This window comes from Berghia stephanieae, chromosome 12, assembly GCF_034508935.2.
Source record: "Berghia stephanieae isolate SIO BIC M18660-M18661 chromosome 12, UCSD_Bste_1.3, whole genome shotgun sequence".
Taxonomy (NCBI): domain Eukaryota; kingdom Metazoa; phylum Mollusca; class Gastropoda; order Nudibranchia; family Aeolidiidae; genus Berghia; species Berghia stephanieae.
Window position 1 is genome coordinate 15,301,893 of NC_088371.1, and position 21,385 is coordinate 15,323,277.

At 36.1% G+C, this 21,385-nt stretch overlaps 1 protein-coding gene across 6 annotated transcripts in view; it reads left to right on the forward strand.

Moving 5' to 3' along the window:
- The window catches only part of LOC144957485 (contactin-like), a 49,794-nt gene that overhangs the window by 11,661 nt on the left and 16,748 nt on the right, over positions 1-21,385 (forward strand). For all 6 annotated transcript variants that reach the window (XM_078888798.1, XM_078888795.1, XM_078888794.1 and 3 more), the window contains exons 6-22: positions 124-304; positions 1,484-1,550; positions 2,232-2,325; positions 2,964-3,059; positions 4,623-4,743; positions 6,241-6,353; positions 7,755-7,860; positions 9,550-9,731; positions 10,546-10,703; positions 11,915-12,032; positions 13,858-14,031; positions 14,503-14,601; positions 16,284-16,450; positions 16,875-17,004; positions 17,640-17,807; positions 19,315-19,470; positions 20,754-20,848. In XM_078888798.1, coding sequence (XP_078744924.1) covers positions 124-304; positions 1,484-1,550; positions 2,232-2,325; positions 2,964-3,059; positions 4,623-4,743; positions 6,241-6,353; positions 7,755-7,860; positions 9,550-9,731; positions 10,546-10,703; positions 11,915-12,032; positions 13,858-14,031; positions 14,503-14,601; positions 16,284-16,450; positions 16,875-17,004; positions 17,640-17,807; positions 19,315-19,470; positions 20,754-20,848 — 2,225 coding nt within the window. The remainder of the gene's footprint in view (positions 1-123; positions 305-1,483; positions 1,551-2,231; positions 2,326-2,963; positions 3,060-4,622; positions 4,744-6,240; positions 6,354-7,754; positions 7,861-9,549; positions 9,732-10,545; positions 10,704-11,914; positions 12,033-13,857; positions 14,032-14,502; positions 14,602-16,283; positions 16,451-16,874; positions 17,005-17,639; positions 17,808-19,314; positions 19,471-20,753; positions 20,849-21,385) is intronic.

The following is a 21,385-nucleotide window of genomic DNA, read 5'->3' on the forward strand; positions in this document are numbered from 1 at the left end:
CAAAGTATGTACCCAGTCCTCCGGAAATCTGGTTCTACACTTCCATTGACATTGAAACCCGTTTTATTTTTTTGACATCACACTATTGTTTCTTATTGATGTATGTTGGATTTCGTTTCTCAGCTTTTGGCACTGGTATACTGGATAGGAACGAGTGGCCCGTGGCACCAAACATCACGGAACAATCCGGGGATATCGTCTTTTTCAAGAAGAGCAGAACCGTCATGACGCCCGTGGACATCGAATGTTACGCCGAAGGAAATCCCCATCCCACGTACAAATGGTTTAGGAAAACCGTTGGAGGGTATGTTTCCATAAATAAATGTGACCCCTCGCCTCAAAAATTGCATTATGTCAGGAGGATTAAGATGCTGGGCATTAAATTTATAGTCAGAAATATCAGACTTTGGTCATATATATGTTATGATGATGAGAATGAATATATTTCAGGGTACCAATACCACTCATCCCCCGTTTTTGGACCAGTTTAGCATTATTTTGGCTTTTTAGCATCTGGTTTATCCGGAAATATTACCGTATTAAGACGATGTCTCACAATTCATGTAATCAATCACCTCAAAACGGTGATAGAGAGACAGCACTGGGCGGGGTTCCTGGCCTCCTATAGTGGGCAAGATGGCACTTAATGTGTCTACTATACCCTTATATCTGTTTTCCAATTTTCTTTCTGTCTTTGTCTTGGAATGAGATTACTTGGTTTTGCCTGGCCTTAGCCGTGGTTATTGGCTGGGAGGGAAACAATCAAATGCATAATTATTGTCTTGGGAGATGATATTTTTTCTTTGTAAATCATCTCTCTTATATGTACTGTTATATTTATTATTTTGAATGTATAATGTACTTATTTGAGTGTGTTCCTCTTAGTAGGATCTTGTGCTGGTGTCTGGATGAGACATTTAGGTGATATCAAACTAAGTACATTGATGGTGTGCTTTTGGAATCTACATCTGTTCCCTATTTGAACCACTCCCTTTTGTCTTACTTTTCCCTCAAGTCCTTTTAATTGTTCATCTAAAATCTTTTCATTATCCAATTTTCTTCCTTTTTACTGGCGCTGATATGACTTAAATGTGTTGAAAGTGCCGTAAACCCTTAAAAACAAAAACATTAAAAACAGAGACTTAGCAGCGGTACGACATTGCTTCGTATCCGAAAGGTACCGAGTTCGGACACCCACTGCCATGTGTGGCCTTGAGCAAGTCACCTCGCCCTAGCTCAGTTTGCGGCGCTACACTGAGATTGACGCCTGGGATAACCCGGGTGTTGTCGTCGTCATCATCATCATCGTCATCATCATCATCATCATCCTATCCTCTCATCTAAACTGTTGTCCGCCACTTTACTTATTTTTGAGCTCATCATTGCTGGAACCGTTTCAGAGATAGAACGATATTATGTGAGACAATCTTATTATATTGTTTTCACTTAATTCGAAACATCATTTATAACGTATTTTCTACAGGAAAGCTGTCGAGTTAAAGGGAGACAAGGAATACACGATTACAAATGGCAGGTTGTACATCCAAAGCGTGAGTATCATTATTTATGTGACTAGTCGTCCCAGGTTTTATCATTTTTGACCAGATGAGGGCCATTTTGATCGATTAAAGAACGAGTCATCAGGCCAAAACTGTCACGAATTATGTTAAGTGTGTTCAGTTGCAGGATTTGTGACAGTGATCGTGGAAAATTGTGGTCCCGCCATTGTGTTTTTTGGGAAAGACTCTTCTCACCATTACCCCACCCGACTCAAATGTAAATGGATGATGGTTATAGGCAGTGACTGATATTAATCTAGTGTCGGTATATAAAGGGCGCCTAACAGGCGACTGACACTGCATAAAATGGAAATGTTCTAATATAAATGTTTATATTTGTTTTGTTTTTTAGTCAGTTTTTTTATCATGTCTTTAGAAAAAAAATCCTTTGTTAATGACGTTGTATTCCCCTTGCATTTCCGTCGCGAGGTCCCAGGTTGGAGAGTCTCTGCCAATATAGGGGTCATTTAACACGATCGATATCTGAGGGACGATTATTCAGGCCAAATTTTTAATTACGTGTCTTTCCAGAGTACAGTATTTAATTTGTAACTCTCGAGTTCACCCTCATTGAAAATCGAACAAATTTGTTCAATTTTCCATTAATATGAACTCGAGAGAGTTTTAAACGAATATATAATAATTTTTGTTTTCTTCAAATTTTGATTACAGCCTGTTGTTGATAGAGATGTCGGAGAATATTTCTGTGAGGCCAGCAACAAACACGGTACCGTAATATCCAACCCTATAAGGTTGTCATATGGAAGTGAGTCGGCACACAGCGTTAATCCATTTAAATAAATTGTCTATCTATTTATCTATCTGTATAGCTATCTATTTATCTATTTGTATAGCTATCTATCTTTCTATCCATTTATCTATCTATCTTTCCATCTATCTATATATCTACCTACCTATCTATCTACCTATCTATACTGTTTATAAATATTTGAATTTACACATATCTATCTATATGTCTATCTATCTATCTATCTATCTATCTATCTATCTATCTATCTATCTATCTATCTATCTATCTATCTATCTATCTATCTATCTATCTATGTATGTATCTATCTATGTATGTATCTATCTATCTATCTATCTATCTATCTATCTATCTATCTATCTATCTGTCTATTCATCTTTCTATCTAGCTATCCACCTATCTATAATTTCTTTATGATTTACAAGTTAATTACGTAACTAATCAAACAGTTCCCCATCAATCTGTATACTATTCTATGTATCTATTTATATTTTTTATCTACGTAAATACAATTTAATCTTATGTATTTTTCACTTTTTTGAAATAAAATTTTAATTTTAATTTATTTTTCTATTTATCTATTTGTCTATCTATTTATTTTCTTATTCAAACTAATAACCGTATGTATAATTCAGAGTTGGACGAATTTCCCAATGTGCCGAATGCACACTACACGGCCAAGTTGTACATGGGGGTAGAGATTGATTGCCAGCCTCCTACCTACAAACCGGGTAAGTCGTATTCAATTTAACCCTCTCCTTACCAACTATAGGAAAATCGTCACATTCTTTACGATACAACCAACATTTTTCATTCTCGAATTCTTGTACGTCATAAATTTAAAGAAAATGAACAGTGTGTTGTAGAGCATAATCTGCTAAAAGAAATTATTTTTCTCAAGAACTTACTGCTATTATGTGTGAGTGATAAAAATATATTTGGGTGAGAAGTTTTGGGGGAAAATTCTGGAAATGGCTGGCAAGGAGAGAGAGAGAGAGAGAGAGAGAGAGAGAGAGAGAGAGAGAGAGAGAGAGAGAGAGAGAGTTAATGAATCGGGGGGGGGGGGGGTACATACTGTAGGCCGAGACTGAAATACAGAGGCAAAAAACTTCAGGAGTGGCAAAAGGTTTCTAATTGATGCTATGCGTTTATAAAAAAAACTCATAACGTCCGCCAGATGGACATAACATGCAAACACACATAACTATGTGTAATCTTAGCACAGTTTTTATCCCGTATTATGTTGTTTAGTACGAGATTCGGAACATTAAATATAAAAAGAAAACATTTTATAAATATAACGCATTAAACTTCAGTAGTTTCATAATCCACATTCATCCTTACCCATGGCGTATTTCAATTCAAATAATTTGTCAAAATTTAGATCTTAAGACCAATGTTTAGCATCTAGTTAACCACTACAGAATACAACTTTGACACGGTTTATGACATCCATTTCATTCTGCTCACAAAACTTTTATTTCAAATCTCAATCATTGATTTTTAAAAAAGATAAGAATATTTTACATAAAAGAATCTTCAAGAAGTCTTCATTCAAATTTCCTCCCAAATGGCCGGACTTGCATGACGTGAGCCACCCCAGTAGAAGCATATGTCATGAATGATGCTTAGCCCTTTGACTCTTCCTTTGACTGTCTTCTCCCCCTTCTTCCATGTGTATCCAACCCTCTTTGTTTCCTCCATCGTCGTCTATTTCTTTTGTCTCTCTGGTCTACTTAATTCGTGGGGATTTCATACGAGATCATGTCTTGCGATGTTGCAGTAAGGTTGTTTTTTTTTTTAAAGTGCATGGGTCACCCATACCTACTTCCTCTTTATGTGGGTCTTTGGCTGGGCACTTCCAACAAGTCTTCTTTCCAATTATTTACTCATTTTTAAAATTAAAAAAAAAAAATTTAGGCCAATATCCCTATACCTGTTTATTGTAGTGTTTAAAAGATAGAGATAAATATAAACTGGCAAAGTTACGACAAACATTGGGCGACTCCCATTCATGAGGTTAAAAAGAAATAAAAATAAAAATAAAAAAACAATATAACAATGGTCTTCATTCCTGCTTGTACTTATCTACTTAATGCCCAAAAACGTACTTAAAATTTATTTACCATAGCCTGTACTTTGTGTTACTTGAGAATAATCAAAATAGCCCTTCGCGTATTGAACACTGTAAGACTTCAGAACTTTGCTTTAGAATAACATGTGCATTTTTTGTTGTTTTTCTTTTTTAGTTTACTTGTCAACCCAAAAAGTTAAATAATCATTTTATTTTGCAGATGCTCGGTTCAACTGGTTCAAAGGAAGTGTATTCAAATTTATCCGGCCTGACTTGAATCCTCAGATGTTTTTGTCACGGAACGGGAAATTGTACATTTCAGAGGTGGCGGACTCCGATGCGTAAGTTAACCCTCTCCTTACCAACCATTTTCAACATTTTCCCCAAAACTTCACACCCAACTAACACAAATATAGACTTTTTATCACTCAGACATAATAGCAGTAAAATTATAGATAGTTCGAAGATGACGTCACTCAGGCCTTTGTTATTGTTTTTGCCATCCGCGTTTGTGAGTTGTTCTCACTAAACTGTATTAACCAGACGATAAAAGTTCATGGTTACACAGAGTTTGTGTGTTGGTCCGTTATACTTCCGGATGGCAATGTTGTGAACTCCTTGCCCAAGCGCATTCTATCTATTGCGATACATAATTTCTTTAGAAAAACATAATCTACAGCACACTATTAATTTTCTTTAAATTTTATGATGTATACAAGAAATTTGAATAAGAAAAATGTTGGTTGTATCGTAAGGAATGTGGCGATTTCCCTAAAGTTTGTAAGGAGATGGTTAAACTATGTGAATATCTACTAGGATTGAACGGAACAGTTAACCGATATGCGATTTCCCTACAGTTTGTAAGGAGATGGTTAAACTATGTGAATATCTACTAGGATTGAACGGAACAGTTAACCGATATGCGATTTCCCTACAGTTTGTAAGGAGATGGTTAAACTATGTGAATATCTACTAGGATTGAACGGAACAGTTAACCGATATGCGATTTCCCTACAGTTTGTAAGGAGATGGTTAAACTATGTGAATATCTACTAGGATTGAACGGAACAGTTAACCGATATGCGATTTCCCTACAGTTTGTAAGGAGAGGGTTAAACTATGTGAATATCTACTAGGATTGAACGGAACAGTTAATGGATATGCGTAGCGTTTATTTAGAATAGTCGCCTTTTAACCCTCTCCTTACCAACCATTGGATATTCCTCACATTCGTTACGATGCAACCAATAATTTTACCATTCTGATTTCTTTTGTATATAACCAAATATCAAGATAATTTTTTATTATAGCTATAGAAACTTGACACTGGCTTAAACAGCTTATTTTGCTGAACAATATTATGTATAGAATGTACTTGTTTCAGAAAGAAAATATGTGTTTTGTGGGTGTGAAGTTTTGGGGAAAACTCTAAAAATGGCGAGTAAGGATAGTTAAATTTCATAACGATAAGTATTAAAATGTAAGCTTCAATTTATTAAACGAAGACGGATATTGTGGATGGTTCGGGTTTCATGAGAGATGTGTGAATGGGTAGTTAAGGCGAATTCGTCCTTAGTGTTCCATTCATCGTGTTTTGTTGACAAAGGGGAAACCCAAAACGTCCACAGTATCTGACTTCGTTTAATGAATTGAAGCTTACATTTCAATATATATCGTCATTTTTTTCCTGCGAGCTTCAAACAGCATCGTTTTCATTTTAAACTTCCTGAGCAAAACCATATCTACCAGTACTTAATACTGCTACAATATCTACCAGTACTTAATACTGCTACAATATCTACCAGTACTTAATACTGCTACAATTTTCCATATTTCAGAGGAGACTATTACTGCGCCATTTATCTTGCTCCCCGTGCTGGTGAGAAGTTAGCGATGGGACAAGCTTTGTCGCGAAACTCCTTACCCATCACTCTGAGAGTACAGGGAGACAGTAAGTAAATTCTCATTTTATTCATTCATTCTTTAAAGGATAGGTTTGGGGGCCACATTTTTCCCAACAGCCAACGTTAGATGTTTGCCAACGAGCAAAGAATTACTACCAAATCAAAAATTTTAAAACTATTTTTTTACAAATTGATAAAAAATTAGAGCTTTTACATAGCGCAATATCCACTTAGTATGCTCTAAGCGCTTTACAAAGGGCCGGTGACCAATAACAACACGTAACATGTAGAACGAGACATGACGCCTTTTAGGACATCTACCATTACCATTTTCCGATAGATACAAAGCTATTGACGTCCAGGTACTCGATTTACATCTGAGTACAGCGAGAGAATGCGAGTAAAGAGTCTTTTCCAAGGACTCAACTCTGCGCCAAGCGAGGCTCGAACCAAGGATCTTCCGATCCGAAAGCGAGTGTCATACCATAAGACCACATAGCTGCACAAGAATATACGACTAACTTACAAACTTTTTTCTAAATTAATTGTAAGTTCATCACCCATAATTCAAAGAAATAGTTATAAAAAGAAAAGAGAATAGTAATATTAGTTTTCTGAGGTTATCTGATCAGAGAGATGAATGGCTTACCATGATCACCGATGTCTAGCACAAACTTGGTATTTGAAGAAGAAGAAGAAGTTATAAAATCTGCTAGGGCATATATTGATCGGTCCTTTGATGCTCTGGGTGGGGATCCTGACCTCCCATAGTGGGCAGGGAGGTACATGCTGTGTCTTCTATCCCCCCATAATCGTTTTCCAATTGTTTCCTGTCGTTGTCTTGGAATGAGATGACTAAGTTTTGACCCTGGGAAACAGTCGAATGTATAGTTATAGTTTTGGGAGACGATATTTTTTCCTTGTAAATATCTCTCTGTTATGCATTGTATTACGTTTAGTTTACATATTATATTATATGATTTGTATACATTTGAGTGTATTCCTCTTAGTTGGGACCTGTGTTTGTGTCTGGATGAGATTTTAGGTGATCTCAAACTAAGTACTTTAACGGTATGATTTTGGAATCTACATCTGTTCCCTATTTGAACCAATTCCCCTTTGTCTCACCTTTTCTTTTGTGCTTTAATTGTAATTCTAGAACTTTTTACTATCCCATTTTCATCCTTTTTACTGGCGCTGATATGACCTAAATGTGTTGCAAGCGCCGTAAAACCCTTAAAAACATAGAAACATAAACGGTCCTTTGATGCTGGGAATCGCCACCTGGCCACCGTGTATCCAGGTTCATTTGCGCACACCTACAGACTTAATTACAGGGCCGTTTCTGATCGTTAATAGCTCAAAAGATTAATCTCAATCTATGTTATTGTAAGTATTATGTTTATTTTTTATTTATTGTTGTTTGCCAATGAATGTTTTCCCACCAGATCCCAATACTTACGGTCCTGATATTCAAGACAAATTCCCCCAGGTTTTCCCCACAGTTCCATTGATTGGACACAAACTTGTTTTGGAGTGTTTAGCTTATGGACGGTCAGTTAATTTCCCTTCCGACCCCCCCCCCCCCCAATCTTCACCTTCTTTCTCCCGCCTGGCTCTCACTCTCACTCTCCCCCCCCCCTCTCTCTCTCCCTCCCTCCCTCCCTCTCTCTCTCTCTCTCTCCCTCTCTCTCTCTCTCTCTCTCTCTCTCTCTCTCTCTCTTTCTCTTTCTGTGAGGGTATGTATGTATGCATGTATGTATCTATATATATATATATATATATATATACACACACACACATATATATATATATATATATATATATATATATATATATATATATATATATATTTGTGTGTGTGTGTGTGTGTGTGTTTGGGGGGGTGGGGTTTGTAACAAAAATAAGGAAAACCACACGGGTAAAATTTTAAAATCTAAACAAGTATTAGGAAACAGTGCCAGCCTAAACAGAAAGAAAGTTACAAGAAAAAAAAAATCGCCCCAAACCACCAGCCTGCTTCAACTGGGTTCTATTCCTTGTCGAGGCAGGCCGGTATTTTGAAATCATTTTTTCTCTTATTTTTTCTCTCTGATTTGCCTGACACTTTTTGATACACATTAACACAAACACACACACACGACACACACACACACACACAGACACAAATATCGTTTTCTGTGATTGTGTGTGTATCTATATGTGTTTGTGTGTACGTGTGTGTGTGTGTGTGTGTATGTGTGCAATCTTCAAATATGTGACAAACTGTCTCAAGACGGTATTGTGTCGGGATGAGATTTATGCCTAAAATATAATGATGGTCGGCGGACAGCGCACTTCTGAAGTCGCGATTTTCACGATCGGCGGATCAAACCTCTGAAGTCTCGATTTTCACGATCGGCGTATCAAGTGGTTAAGGCACTGCACTGTGACCCGGAAGGTTCAGGCTTCGAGCCCCGTTTCAGGAATTTCAGGTTTTTAAAAAAATCCTGGGCAAGATGTTTAACCCCCAATTTTCTCACTCGGACAAAACGGGTGATTCCTGTTTACATTTGACATCAGACATATTGTTTGAAGAATGGGAGCGATCTATATTCATGTTTTTGTCAAACCGAGTCATCAATCACGTGATTTGTTGCTGTCCAACATTTGGAAATTTCTGAACAAATTTAAACAAGCTGCTTTGTTTATGAAAGTTGTAAACATACCCATGTGTCAAGCTGAACACATAGACCAATCGTAATGTTAGATAGTTTAAAATCTATGAACATTTTCACTATGTACATCACTTTGAGCACATTTTGCAATTTGACCAATGACCTCGAACACATGGAAAGTTAATATAGATCATACCCGTTCATCTATATCCTTTGTGGAATGCCTAGGCGACGATATCTTATGATGTCATGGCGGAAGGGCATGATTTAAAAAAGAATAATATATCCACTAAACATGCTCAAAGCGCATTACAAGGGGTGCTTAGTCAACACTTAACATGTAGGACGAGACAAGACACATGGTCGGCGATAACATAATTTTTCTCCTACTGACACATAGCTGATAACGACCAGGTACTCATTTTACACCTGATCGCGGTAAGAGAAAGTGAGTAAAGAGCATAATTTTTCAAGTTCTCGGGTATGCACCGCTCAGGTCGGAACTCGAACGCAGGACTTTCCGGTCCAAAGGCGAGTGTCATTCCACAAGACCCCGTTATAGCCTCATTAATTTCTCTCTCTCCAGACTTCCTCTTAAGTACCAATGGATACGCACAGACGCCCCCATGAATCCCAAAGCTTACTCGTCGGACAGGAACAGGGTCCTCATCATTGAGAAGGCTCTTCTCCAAGACTCTGGATCCTACATGTGTATCGTGGAAGGGATCACATCCACCAGTAACAAAACTAGACAAGTCATTCTCTCTGGTAAGCTGGTCTAGAAATGATTCTTTAGCATTATCATTATTTGTGAGGAAGTTGCATTCTGAAAATAACGTTGGAGCGAACACTTATATCGGTATAGATAGTATGAAGTTGACGTCACACAAGTCTTTGTTACTGCTGTTTGCCATCCGCGTGTATGAGTAATTCTCACTAAACTGTGTTATCCAGACTATAAACGTTCAAGGTTCCACATAGTTTTGTGTGTTGGTCTGTTATACCTCAGGATGGCAATGTTGTGAGTGTATTAGCGAAGTTCATACATTCTATAGCTCAGAGGCCAGTGCGTCCGCCCTCTGACCCCCCCCTCCCCCTCTTTTCTCTCTCTCTCTCTCTCTCTCTCTCTCTCTCTCTCACTCTCTCTCTCTCATGTAGACCATTTACATTCATAAAATGAGTCATGTAGGCCATTTCCATAAAATGAGTCATATAGGCCATTTCCATAAAATGAGTCATGTAGGCCATTTCCATAAAATGAGTCATGTAGGCCATTTACATAAAATGAGTCATGTAGGCCTTTTCCATAAAATAAGTCATGTAGGCCATTTCCATAAAATAAGTCTTTGTTTTTGTTTTTTTTTATTTGTTTTTTATTGAGGTACAGTTTGCACGAAAATGTTCTTTTTAAAGTAATAATAGCACGAAAATGTCATTTTTGAGGAAGCGTTTACACCGAAATTGTCCGTTATTTGTATTGTTTGCATTCGAAGCCGTTGCATTTTCCCCTTTTCTTTAGTATTTGTACGACCCTATGCTACAGGCAGCCTCTCCCACAATTAGTTTTTCTTTATTTCTCCAGGAGTTCCAAGATTCCCGATACCGCTACAGAACAAGTTTCTGGACGAGGGCAGCCCCTACAGTTGGTCTTGTCACGCTGAAGGTATCCCCATCCCCACATATACCTGGTACAAGGATGGAAAACAATTGACAGCAAACGATAAAGAGAATGATATCACTGTATGTTTAAACCATAGGAAGCTGAGATTATCGTTTCATTTAATTTGATATCTAATAAATAGGCTTTAGAAACCGTTAAATGCTCTCTGTAACTTTCTTCTTCTTTCAGCTTATCCCGCATTTTGCAGGGTTGCATAATAAATACCACATATCCATGCATCTCATTTAGAAGAAGAAGAAGAAGAAAAAGAAGAAGAAGAAGAAGAAGAAGAAGAAGTAGTAGTAGTAGTAGTAGTAGTAGTAGTAGTAGTAGTAGTAGAAGTAATAGTAGATGTAGTAGTAGAAGTAGTAGAAGTAGTAGTAGAAGAAATAGTAAAAGTAACAGTAGAAGTAATAGTAAAAGTAATAGTAGTAGTAGTAGAAGAAAAAAAAGAAGAAGAATACTTTCTTGTTCCGTTCAGAAAGTATCACATATGTTACATAATTAAAGCGATGAGAGATAACTAGATAAGGACATACGTGAATTATTTGATAGATAAGTAAATAATACATAAATAAATAAATAATTCGGAATAATTAATTAGATCAATGATAATGCTCTTAAATAAAGATGACATTATGTACATTTGTGATGGGCAGTGAATACATTTTAGATGGATATATATATTTAATTTTGTTGTAAAACTTTGCAGTACTGTTACTAAAATAAAGAATGAAGTTTGAGTAGACGGATACAATTTATTGTATGTTAATAATGCCTTACATTTGGGTAGATGACTAGAAAATAGTGGGGTAAATAAATGTCTGATCTATGTCGACACAAATAAAGTCATTTTTTGTTTGTTTTTGTTTTTGTGTAGGTGATTAAAAATGAATACGTCATGTTGTAGGTCAATATATTTATTATTGCACACTAAAACTACAGTCACAGATGGCTTGAAAATAATGGGGTAAAAATTCCTGATCGAAGACAGTAAAAATGAGTTGGCATATTTATATTTGTTCTACATTTAAGATGCAACAATCGACCACCCGTTTTTCTGAATTTGACATTGTTTCGTGTCCTGATTATATACTTAGATTCCCTTCATTTGGTAATTTCATCACCCCAACATAAAACCCAATTGGCGTTGTGGGCAATGTTTGTTTGTTTATTTATTTTTTTAAATTTCAAGATAAACATTTTTCAAAATGTTTGTTTTATAGTTTTTAAAACAAAAACATTTTGGTCGCGAAAAAATACATGTTTTTGAACCCTCCAATATTCTCAGGTTCGAGGCAGGCACTTATTCTTCAAGTCCGTCTCAGAAAAACACAATGGGGTCTACGAATGTGAAGCCAAGAATTCCCTCGGTACCAGAAGAAGCAGTGCCCAGTTAATAGCTGTTGGTGAGTATGGGATTTATTTATTTTTAAAACATCCCTTTTGTTTTGGAGGCAATCCCGATTTTACTATAGATTTATAGAAAACATGTTCCGATGCTCCCTTTGTAAAATCCTCATAGCAGTTCAATATTTTTTTTATCGCGCACTTCCCCGGTTTGCCAAATTACACATAATTATATTTTGACCACAGTGGTAATTCTAAACAACGCCACTACCGCATTATCTCATTCATCTGTAGTGTTTCATTTATCCTGTTTTGTTAATAAAGGGGAAACCAGAAACGTTTATTTGATCCATTGTTTGTAATTTAATTGAAGCTTACAATCAACTTCACATTATTATTTAATTATTAAGGGCAAATCTTTAAAGACGATGGCAAATCGGTGTAAAAATAAGAATTTGAGAATTTACATCTGGGAAAAGCAGAAGTGCGTGCACCAAGTTGCACACATTATGAAAACCGAACGCTTTCATTGGCTTGATTTAACATTGTTATAATATACGATTCTTTCATCTCTTTGTATTTCTTAAACGATTTATTTTTATCGTGCCCAATAACACAGCGAGCTAGCTTCCACCCCTCCAAGTAAGATTATTAGATATTTTGTGACCAAAATGGTATGGTATTAATGCTTCAATTCACCATAATTTGCATCTTTCTCCATCTGCTTAAATGACAATTTAATTTGACCCAAAAGCAATAACGTTAGATGTGTATGAATACCACACGAAATGATTATTTCTAATCGCCAATCAACTGTCTTTTACACCTTATTTCACACCAATAAAATGTGCGCAAATATTCAGATATTACGTTCTTATCTGACCTGTATTTCAATAGAGACAAAGATGAATGAGGCGTATAGTAATAATATTACTTTAATCTTCACAGGAAAACACTTCTCTCACATACTCAATGCAAGAAACAATAAACATGGTTTTCGTGGTGATGAAATCAATATTAAAAAAATACGAAAGAAAATATCAAGCTTTTATATAGCGCAATATCCACTATACATGCCCAAAGCGCTTTACAAAGGGTCCCTGACTAACAGCAACACGTAACATTCAGAACAAGACATGACGCCTGTTAGGCGATATTACACCTTTTTTTCAGACAGAAACAACGCTGGTAGCGGCCAGTGCCTTTTCCAATGACTCAACTATGCGCCTTCGGAGACTCGATTTCAGAACCTTCCGATCCGAAAGCGAGTGTCTTACCACAAGACCACGTAGCCGTGTTTGATGATTACATACATAGTATAACTAATTTACAGCCTGGAAGTAGTATCGCCACCAATAGATTTATTTAAAACAGTGACAAGAGCATTCAACAAAACACAGCACTAGTCACTAACATTATTGTGGTGACTGAATGAAAAAGATGAAGATAATGTTGATGTCGATGATGAAGGTAGTGATAATAATGATATTAATGATAATGGTAATAATAATAATGATGAGAATATTAACAGTATTTATGGTAACAATAATAACAACAATACTACTACTACTACTACTACTACTACTACTACTACTACTACTACTACTACTACTACTACTACTACTACTACTACTACTACTACTACTACTAGTAAAAGTAATATTATTAATAATAATAATAATAATAATAATAATAAGAAGAAGAAGAAGAAGAAGAAGAACGATAGTAATAGTGGTAATAGTAGTCGTAGTAGTAGTAGTAGTAGTAGTAGTGGTAATAATAATAATAATAATAATAATAATAATAATAATAATAATAATAATAATAATAATAATAATAATAACAATAATAATAACTTTCATTTTTCTCCACCTTCCACATCAGCATTCAAGCCTACGTTTGCCAGGAGACCAGTTGTTTCCTCACTACGGGCATCTCAAGGTGGTTCCATTACTATTGATTGTTTGCCTGAAGCAGCCCCTAGGCCATCGATCACGTGGTCAAAAGAGGGAGGGAGCCTCCCAGGGGGCTATCTCGTCCATCCCAATGGTGCACTGGGTATGATAAGAGTATTATTATTATTTTTGATCAATTACTGCTATTTTGCTCCAATTTATTTTTCAACAAGACCTAAGTGAAATTCCAAACATGGAGCGTTTTGGGCCCAAAACCCTGTTACAGCCAATAACAAATACAGCTAAATCGGAAATATGTAACTCAAAATCTAGTTAGACGTTTTTTTTTTTTTTTTTTTTTTTGTTTTTAAATGAAAAACAGGTTATGGGCAAAGTAAGTATATATTTTTGTCTACCTTGAAATTCTATCATCATTATCTTCATCATCATCATCATCATCATCATCATCATCATCATCATCATCATCATCATCAACACCATCGTCATCATCATTATAAAACGCAGCCTAGCCCAACGTCTTTTAAAAATGTGTATAGTACCACTGCGCTATCTGTCTAACCGAAATAAAACTTAATAATAAATTGACATGATTTTTCTTGCCTCTTGTCTACAGAAATGAAAGACCTGTCTGTGGGAGATAGCGGTGTCTTCATCTGTCAAGCCGAGAATGATTTGGGATCTGCGGAATCTTCAGCCAAATTACTTGTCACAGGTATCTCTCTCTTATTATTATTATTATTATTATTATTATTATTATTATTATTATTATTATTATTATTATTATTATTATTATTATTATTATTATTATATTATTATTATCATTATCATTATTATTATTATTATTATTATTATTATTTGACACAGCGCCGGTATCCACAAATAGTACTCAGAGGTGCTTTACAATAGTTTCTTTTTGGCATCACACAAGTTCATTCATTCGACTCCAAAATCACCACAACAGTCACACTCAAACATCTTTTTCGAAGTTCACATAGAATCACGAAAAGCAGAATGAAAAAGATGGTGTTTTTAAATGCCGTTTGAAGACTGGTAAACTTTCAGATTGTCGGGTTTTAGGTGGTAAAGAATTCCATATGATTGCAGCCGAAAATGCAAAACCACGCTCAGCAAACTTTGTTCTTTGGATGTTTTTCACAATTAGCAAAGAACTGGCGGATCGCAGAGATCGAGTTGGTCTAAATGCCCTCACAAGGCATTCAATGCATTAATTTTGTCCATTTATTTTGTGCGGTTTAAAAAAAAAGAAAAAAAAAACTAGAGCTTTTATATAGCACAATATTCACTAAAATGTGCTCAGAGCGCTTTACAAAGGGTCCCTGATCAACAGCAACACGTAACATGTAGAACTAGACATGACGCCTGTTAGGCTATTTATTTATTTATTTACATACGAATTCTCCAACATATAATGAACCAGAGACAAGGAAAACTATATATTTTTACAGAGAATGACTTTGTTCCACTCATTGAGATACGTCTTTATGCTAACAGGCATCTTATGACAACACGTCCAATTACGTCATGTACACATGGTCGTTGTGCTAAAACGGCATATATTAATTTGTTCTAAATCTATGCATTCATGTATGTATGTACTCATTAATACATTTATTTTTTTTATTAATGTATATATATATATATATATATATATATATATATATATATATATATATATATATGAATTATAAAACAAAAACCATGAAATAATAGTGCTCAACTTTAGTATAAAAGGAGCTATTTATAAACATTTGAAATATAATTAAGATAGTTTGACTTCTACAACGTTGTTATCGAGCGTTGCTCTCATCGATAACAACGTTGTAGAAGTCAAACTATCTTAATTATATTTCAAATGTTTATATATATATATATATATATATATATATATATATATATATATATATATGCTTCCTTCATGCACTAAAGATCTATCCAAATGTATTCATCTATCTATCTACACATCTCTACATCTATCTATCTATCTATCTATCTATCTATCTATCTATCTATCTATCTATTATCTATCTATCTATCTATCTATCTATCTATCTATCTATCTATCTATCTATCTATCTAGCAAGCTAGCTCGCTTGCTAACTAACTTTCTATCCATCCATCCATTCATCTATCTGTCAATCAATCAATCAATCTATCCATCTATCTATCCATCCATTCATCTATCTATCTATCTATCTATCTTTCTATCTATCTATCTATCTATCTATCTATCTATCTATCTATCTATCTATCTATCTATCTCTCTATCTATCTATCTATCTATCTATCTATCTATCTATCTATCTATCTGTCTATTAACACACCTACTAGCCTATCCAGCTATTAATTCCTTTACATACCACTTCTCCATCTCAGAGACAACAAACTTTCTGGAGTCTCCAGAATCGGACTATGTTCCAATCAACGGGTCAACGTCTTTGCGCTGCAAGGCTTCATATGACAAAACATCCGGTGACGTCATGTACCGATGGAAGTTCTTTGACCACGTCATCGACTTGGAAACGGACGTCGCTTATTCCATGGTGTGTATTATTAACCTTTTAACTGCGGGGATTCGAGTTGAAGCTAACCTCATCCACTTGACAATAGTTGTATACGTTAATGCTGTCATGTGTTTTTGAGGGAAAAAAATAAGGGAATATAATAAATATCATACACCCACCACACACACACCAACACTCGCACCACTTACCACCATCACAATCACCACATCCACCATTACCACCACCTCACCCACCACCACCACCACCACCACAACTATCACCACCAACTCTACCAACACTACTACCACCACCACATCCACCATCACCACTATCACCACGACCTCACCCACCACCATCACCACCACCACTATCACCACCAACTCTACCAACACTACTACCACCACCACAACCACCACCACCATCTGCATCCAGCCATTATGTGTAATTATTTTCAATCTCCTAGCCCTACATTGACAAGGATTCCGGTGCCCTGTACCTGATCTCAGCTCAATACGAACACGAGGGCCAGTACACTTGCATTGTGTCAACAGTCACCAGCACAGTGGAGGCTTCAGCCTATCTGACAGTCGAAGGTGAGTTATACTTATATTTGATGGCGATTTGCTTTGTGAGATGATGTTTACTCAATAACATAGCATGGTTAACGGCTTGGTTTAGGATTGTTTCAGTTAAATGCCTTTGATATGAAAAATACAAAGTGATTTATCAATAATACATCACTAAATCATTTGAAAAATAAGTAGAAAATCATTACTGGTCATATTGAAATCTTAGATAATTCAAATTTTGGTCGATCAAAGTTTTAAAACTATCCTGGCAACATGCATTCTTTGTTTCAAATTAAAGTTATTGGTACGAAACATTAAATATTTTTTGTCTAACATTAGTGTTTCATCTGTGTAGTAAATTTAGATGTATCTCTTCTTCTCGTAAACATCCCGTAGAGAAAGTGATAAATTTCGATATATCAATATGATCAACCATGTGAATCAATCTATAAATTTGAATAAATTCACCACAAATTCTTCATACTCATACCCATAACAGACAACTAGTTCTGTATGAAATATTAAATCTGGTCCATATTGCTTGCTGGGATAATAAATCATACATCAGGGAATACTTTGCGTAGGATTAATTCGTAGAAATACCCTATATAAATCGTCTCATTGATTAGTTATTTAATCATTTATCCATTTATTTCAAGGGTCACCGGAGGAGCCTGGTGGAGTCCATCGCCACAAGGGAAGCATCCACAACGGACCCCTCAGCTTGGAGCTGTGGTGGGCACCGGGCAGAGTTCACAGGCATCCCATTATCAGCTATGTGATTGAGTTCAACGCCAAAGACGAGGTTGAGTGGCACGATTTATTATGTAAGACTTGAGGATGTGGCTTCCATGATCCAAAACCCGCTATACTTAATGACTTTTTTTTTTGCCCTTTACTCCGACCGGAACAGAGGCAATCAGCGAATCCGCTTCATCTTGTCCGGCTTTGTGCCATCTTCTCTCCAATGTTAAGCCTTCAGTTTTTAGGTCTTTCATAAATGCTCCCCCCCCCCCCCCCCAGCTATACCTAAGCCGCCCTCCTTCCTCGTTCCCTGCCAGTTCAGTGTAAAAGCCTGCCAGGTAATTTTTGTTGCAGCCCTTCTCAGGGTGCGGCCTAGCCATTTCCAACTCCTCCTCTCAATCTCTAACTCTATTTTTTCTTGGTCTGTCATTCCCCAAAGATATAAACCGCTTGTGTCACACACAAGTAAATAAATAAGGAAAAAAACTTTAAAACTATGTTTTGATCATTGAAGTCACTGAGGAAATTCTGAATTTCAAAGCACTCAGTGTTTCCCTCCTTAACTCTTTCCTTACCAGCGATTTTCTAAATTTTCCCCAGAACTTCTCACCCAACTAACACAAAAAAATATTTTTATCACTCAGACACAATAGCAGTAATTTCTTGAGATAAATAATTTCTTTTAGCAAAACATACTCCACAATACACTGTTCATTTTCTTTAAATTTTATGATGTACAAGAGAAATTGGAATAAGAATAAAGTTGGTTGTATCGTAACGAATGTGACGATTTTCCTATAGTTGGTAAGGAGAGGGTTAATTCATGAAATAAATTAATGTCAAAAATGGCAGCTCTCTCTCTGAACGACGAAAAAGACGACTTATCAGTTTTAAACTCACTGAATTGTAACCAGATGAATTGAATACATACTGAATCATAAAAAAGCGACATAACTATTTTAGTATAGGCAGAATCTTTATATTATGGAATTTAAAAGAGATGAGAATGGATGAACTTTATTAACTACCAGTATATATTTAGACTAGAAATAAGATGACATCACTCTGAAACCAGAAGATCAATTACACAAATTATGTATCCAGTCTTCCGGAAGAGTGCTTTTACACTTCCAATGCGATTGGAACCAGGTTTTTGACATTACACTTTTGTACCCTATTTTATTTGGCTCCGTGGCTCAGCGGATCGGTGTCAAGCGATGTAAAGGTCGGTGGTCAGTGGCTTGGTAGCGTGACGGTAATCAAGAAAAACTCTGCCACCGATGGTATATCCTAGTGTTGGGCAATATAAACACAATTCCCCACCCGATTGGTGCGTGAATGAGTATATTATGGCTTTATGCAATGACGGATATTATAAGTGTATTAGTATATAAGTACAAAAATACGCCTAATAGGCAATTGGTACTGTATGAAATGCTAATACTGTTCTATATAGCCCGTTGATGAAATAAATGATAAAAATGCAAACCCCATTGAGCATGGTAAATCCATGCAAATTCTCTGTATAGATTTACAAAATGTTTCCATTTTATTCGTTTAATTTTTATTAATACCTTTTTGAAATGTTAGCAATTTCAGAGGAAGAGTCTAAAATCAACGTAGATCAGTTTCACACTTGGCGTGGAGCAGTGGTTGGACAGGGACTCTCCCCCGGAACATCATACAGCTTTCGGGTCAGAGCTACAAGTGGGGACGAAGGCTACAGCAAGCCTAGCCTTCCATCCGGTAAGTAGGGTTGCTTTTCAGATTCATAGTGATGCTATGCGTTTAAGTACTCACTTGATTTTCACGGCAGATCAATTGTACCAAGACGCAAAAAGTTTAAGATCACCTAAATGTCTCATCCAGACAAAATCACAAGAGGAACACACTCAAATACTTACAATTTTATATATATATATATATATATATATATATATATATATATATATATATATATATATATATATATATATATAATATATATAATACAATACATAACAGAGAGATGATTTACAAGACAAAAAAGGAAAATAAAAATCATCTCCCGAAACTCTTAACTATACATTTGACTGTTTCCCTCCCCGCCAGGGTATCCGGCCAGGGCCAGGACAAAACGAAGTAATATTATTCCAAGTCAAAGGCAGAAAGCATCTTGGAAAACAGATATAAGGGGATAGAAGACACAGTACGTGTCTCCCTTCCCATTATTGGAAGTCTGGAACCCCACCCAGCTTTAAAGATTTAAACATACTTTTGCGTCTTGGTACGATCCATCTGCCGTGAAGATCAAGTGAGCAAGTCACCTCTCCCTAGCTCAATGTGCGGCGCTGCACTGCGGCTGACGCCTGGGTTATTCCATTCTCCCCTTGGAATAGACCCTAGAGAATATTTTCCGTATGGGATGAATAAAGGGAATTTTATTTATTTTATTTATTTAAATAACAATTTTCAAAAGGCATAGAGTAAGAAATATTTTATTCTAACCCTCAATCAATTCTGATTTCGTCGTATCTGAATAAAAAGCATTTTCATCAATATTTAAATGCTTCTTTATTTTAGAATGTAATTCTAGTGAAATTAAAAGCCTGATAATCTAAAGTCAAAAATTATTATTGTAAACTTAATGTCAATACGCCTCACTATTTGTTATGTGCAGCTATGTGGTCTAGTGGTATGACACTCGCTTTCGGATCGGAAGGTTCTGGGTTCAAGTCTTGCTCGGCGCATAGTTGAGTCCTTGGAGAAGGTTTTGTATTCACATTTCCTCACCGTACTCAGTGGTAAAATGAGTACCTGGCCGTTAACAGCGTTGTCTCTGTCCGAAAAAAATTGTAATATCGCCTAACAGGCGTCATGTCCCGTCCTACATGTTAAATGTTGCTGTTGGACAGGGACCCCTTGTAAAGCGCTTTGGGCACGTTTAGTGGATATTGCGTTATATAAAAGCTCAATTTTTAATAATTTTTTTTACTATTTATGGGTAGGGGTAGAATAATACTATAATATAAATTTTTTCCTTCCCTCAGCCTATTACAAAATGGACGATGCAGCACCTGTTTTTGCACCCACTAATATCGGAGGTGGAGACGGAGAGGAACAAACTTTGAAAATCACATGGGATGTAGGTTCAAAACCTTGCAATGAAATAATCTTCTATATAATTTCACATTGCTGTCCTTTCCTACTATTATCCTAGTTTTTGTAAGATTTGTTACATCAGAATTCTCATGACATATTATAATCTCCCTTCATCTGCCATTATTGTTAAATGTCCTGATATGATTGTTATTCAATAATTGCGGCTATGTGGTCTTGTGGTATGACACTCGCTTTCGGATCGGAAGGTCCTGGGTTCGAGCCTCGCGCTCGGCGCATAGTTGAGTCCCAGGAAAAGGCTCTTTACTCACATTCTATCACGGTACTCAGGTGTAAAATGAGTACCTGGTCGTTAACAGCAATGTCTCTGTCCGAACAAAATAGTATTATCGCCTAACAGGCGCCATGTCTCGTTCTACATGTTACGTGTTGCTGTTGGTCAAGGACCCCTTGTAAAGCGCTTTGAGCACGTTAAGTGGATATTGCGCTATATAAAAAAAGCTCAAGTCAAGTAATTCATGTTAACAGCTATTTCTCGTTTGTGTATACATATGCACGTTTA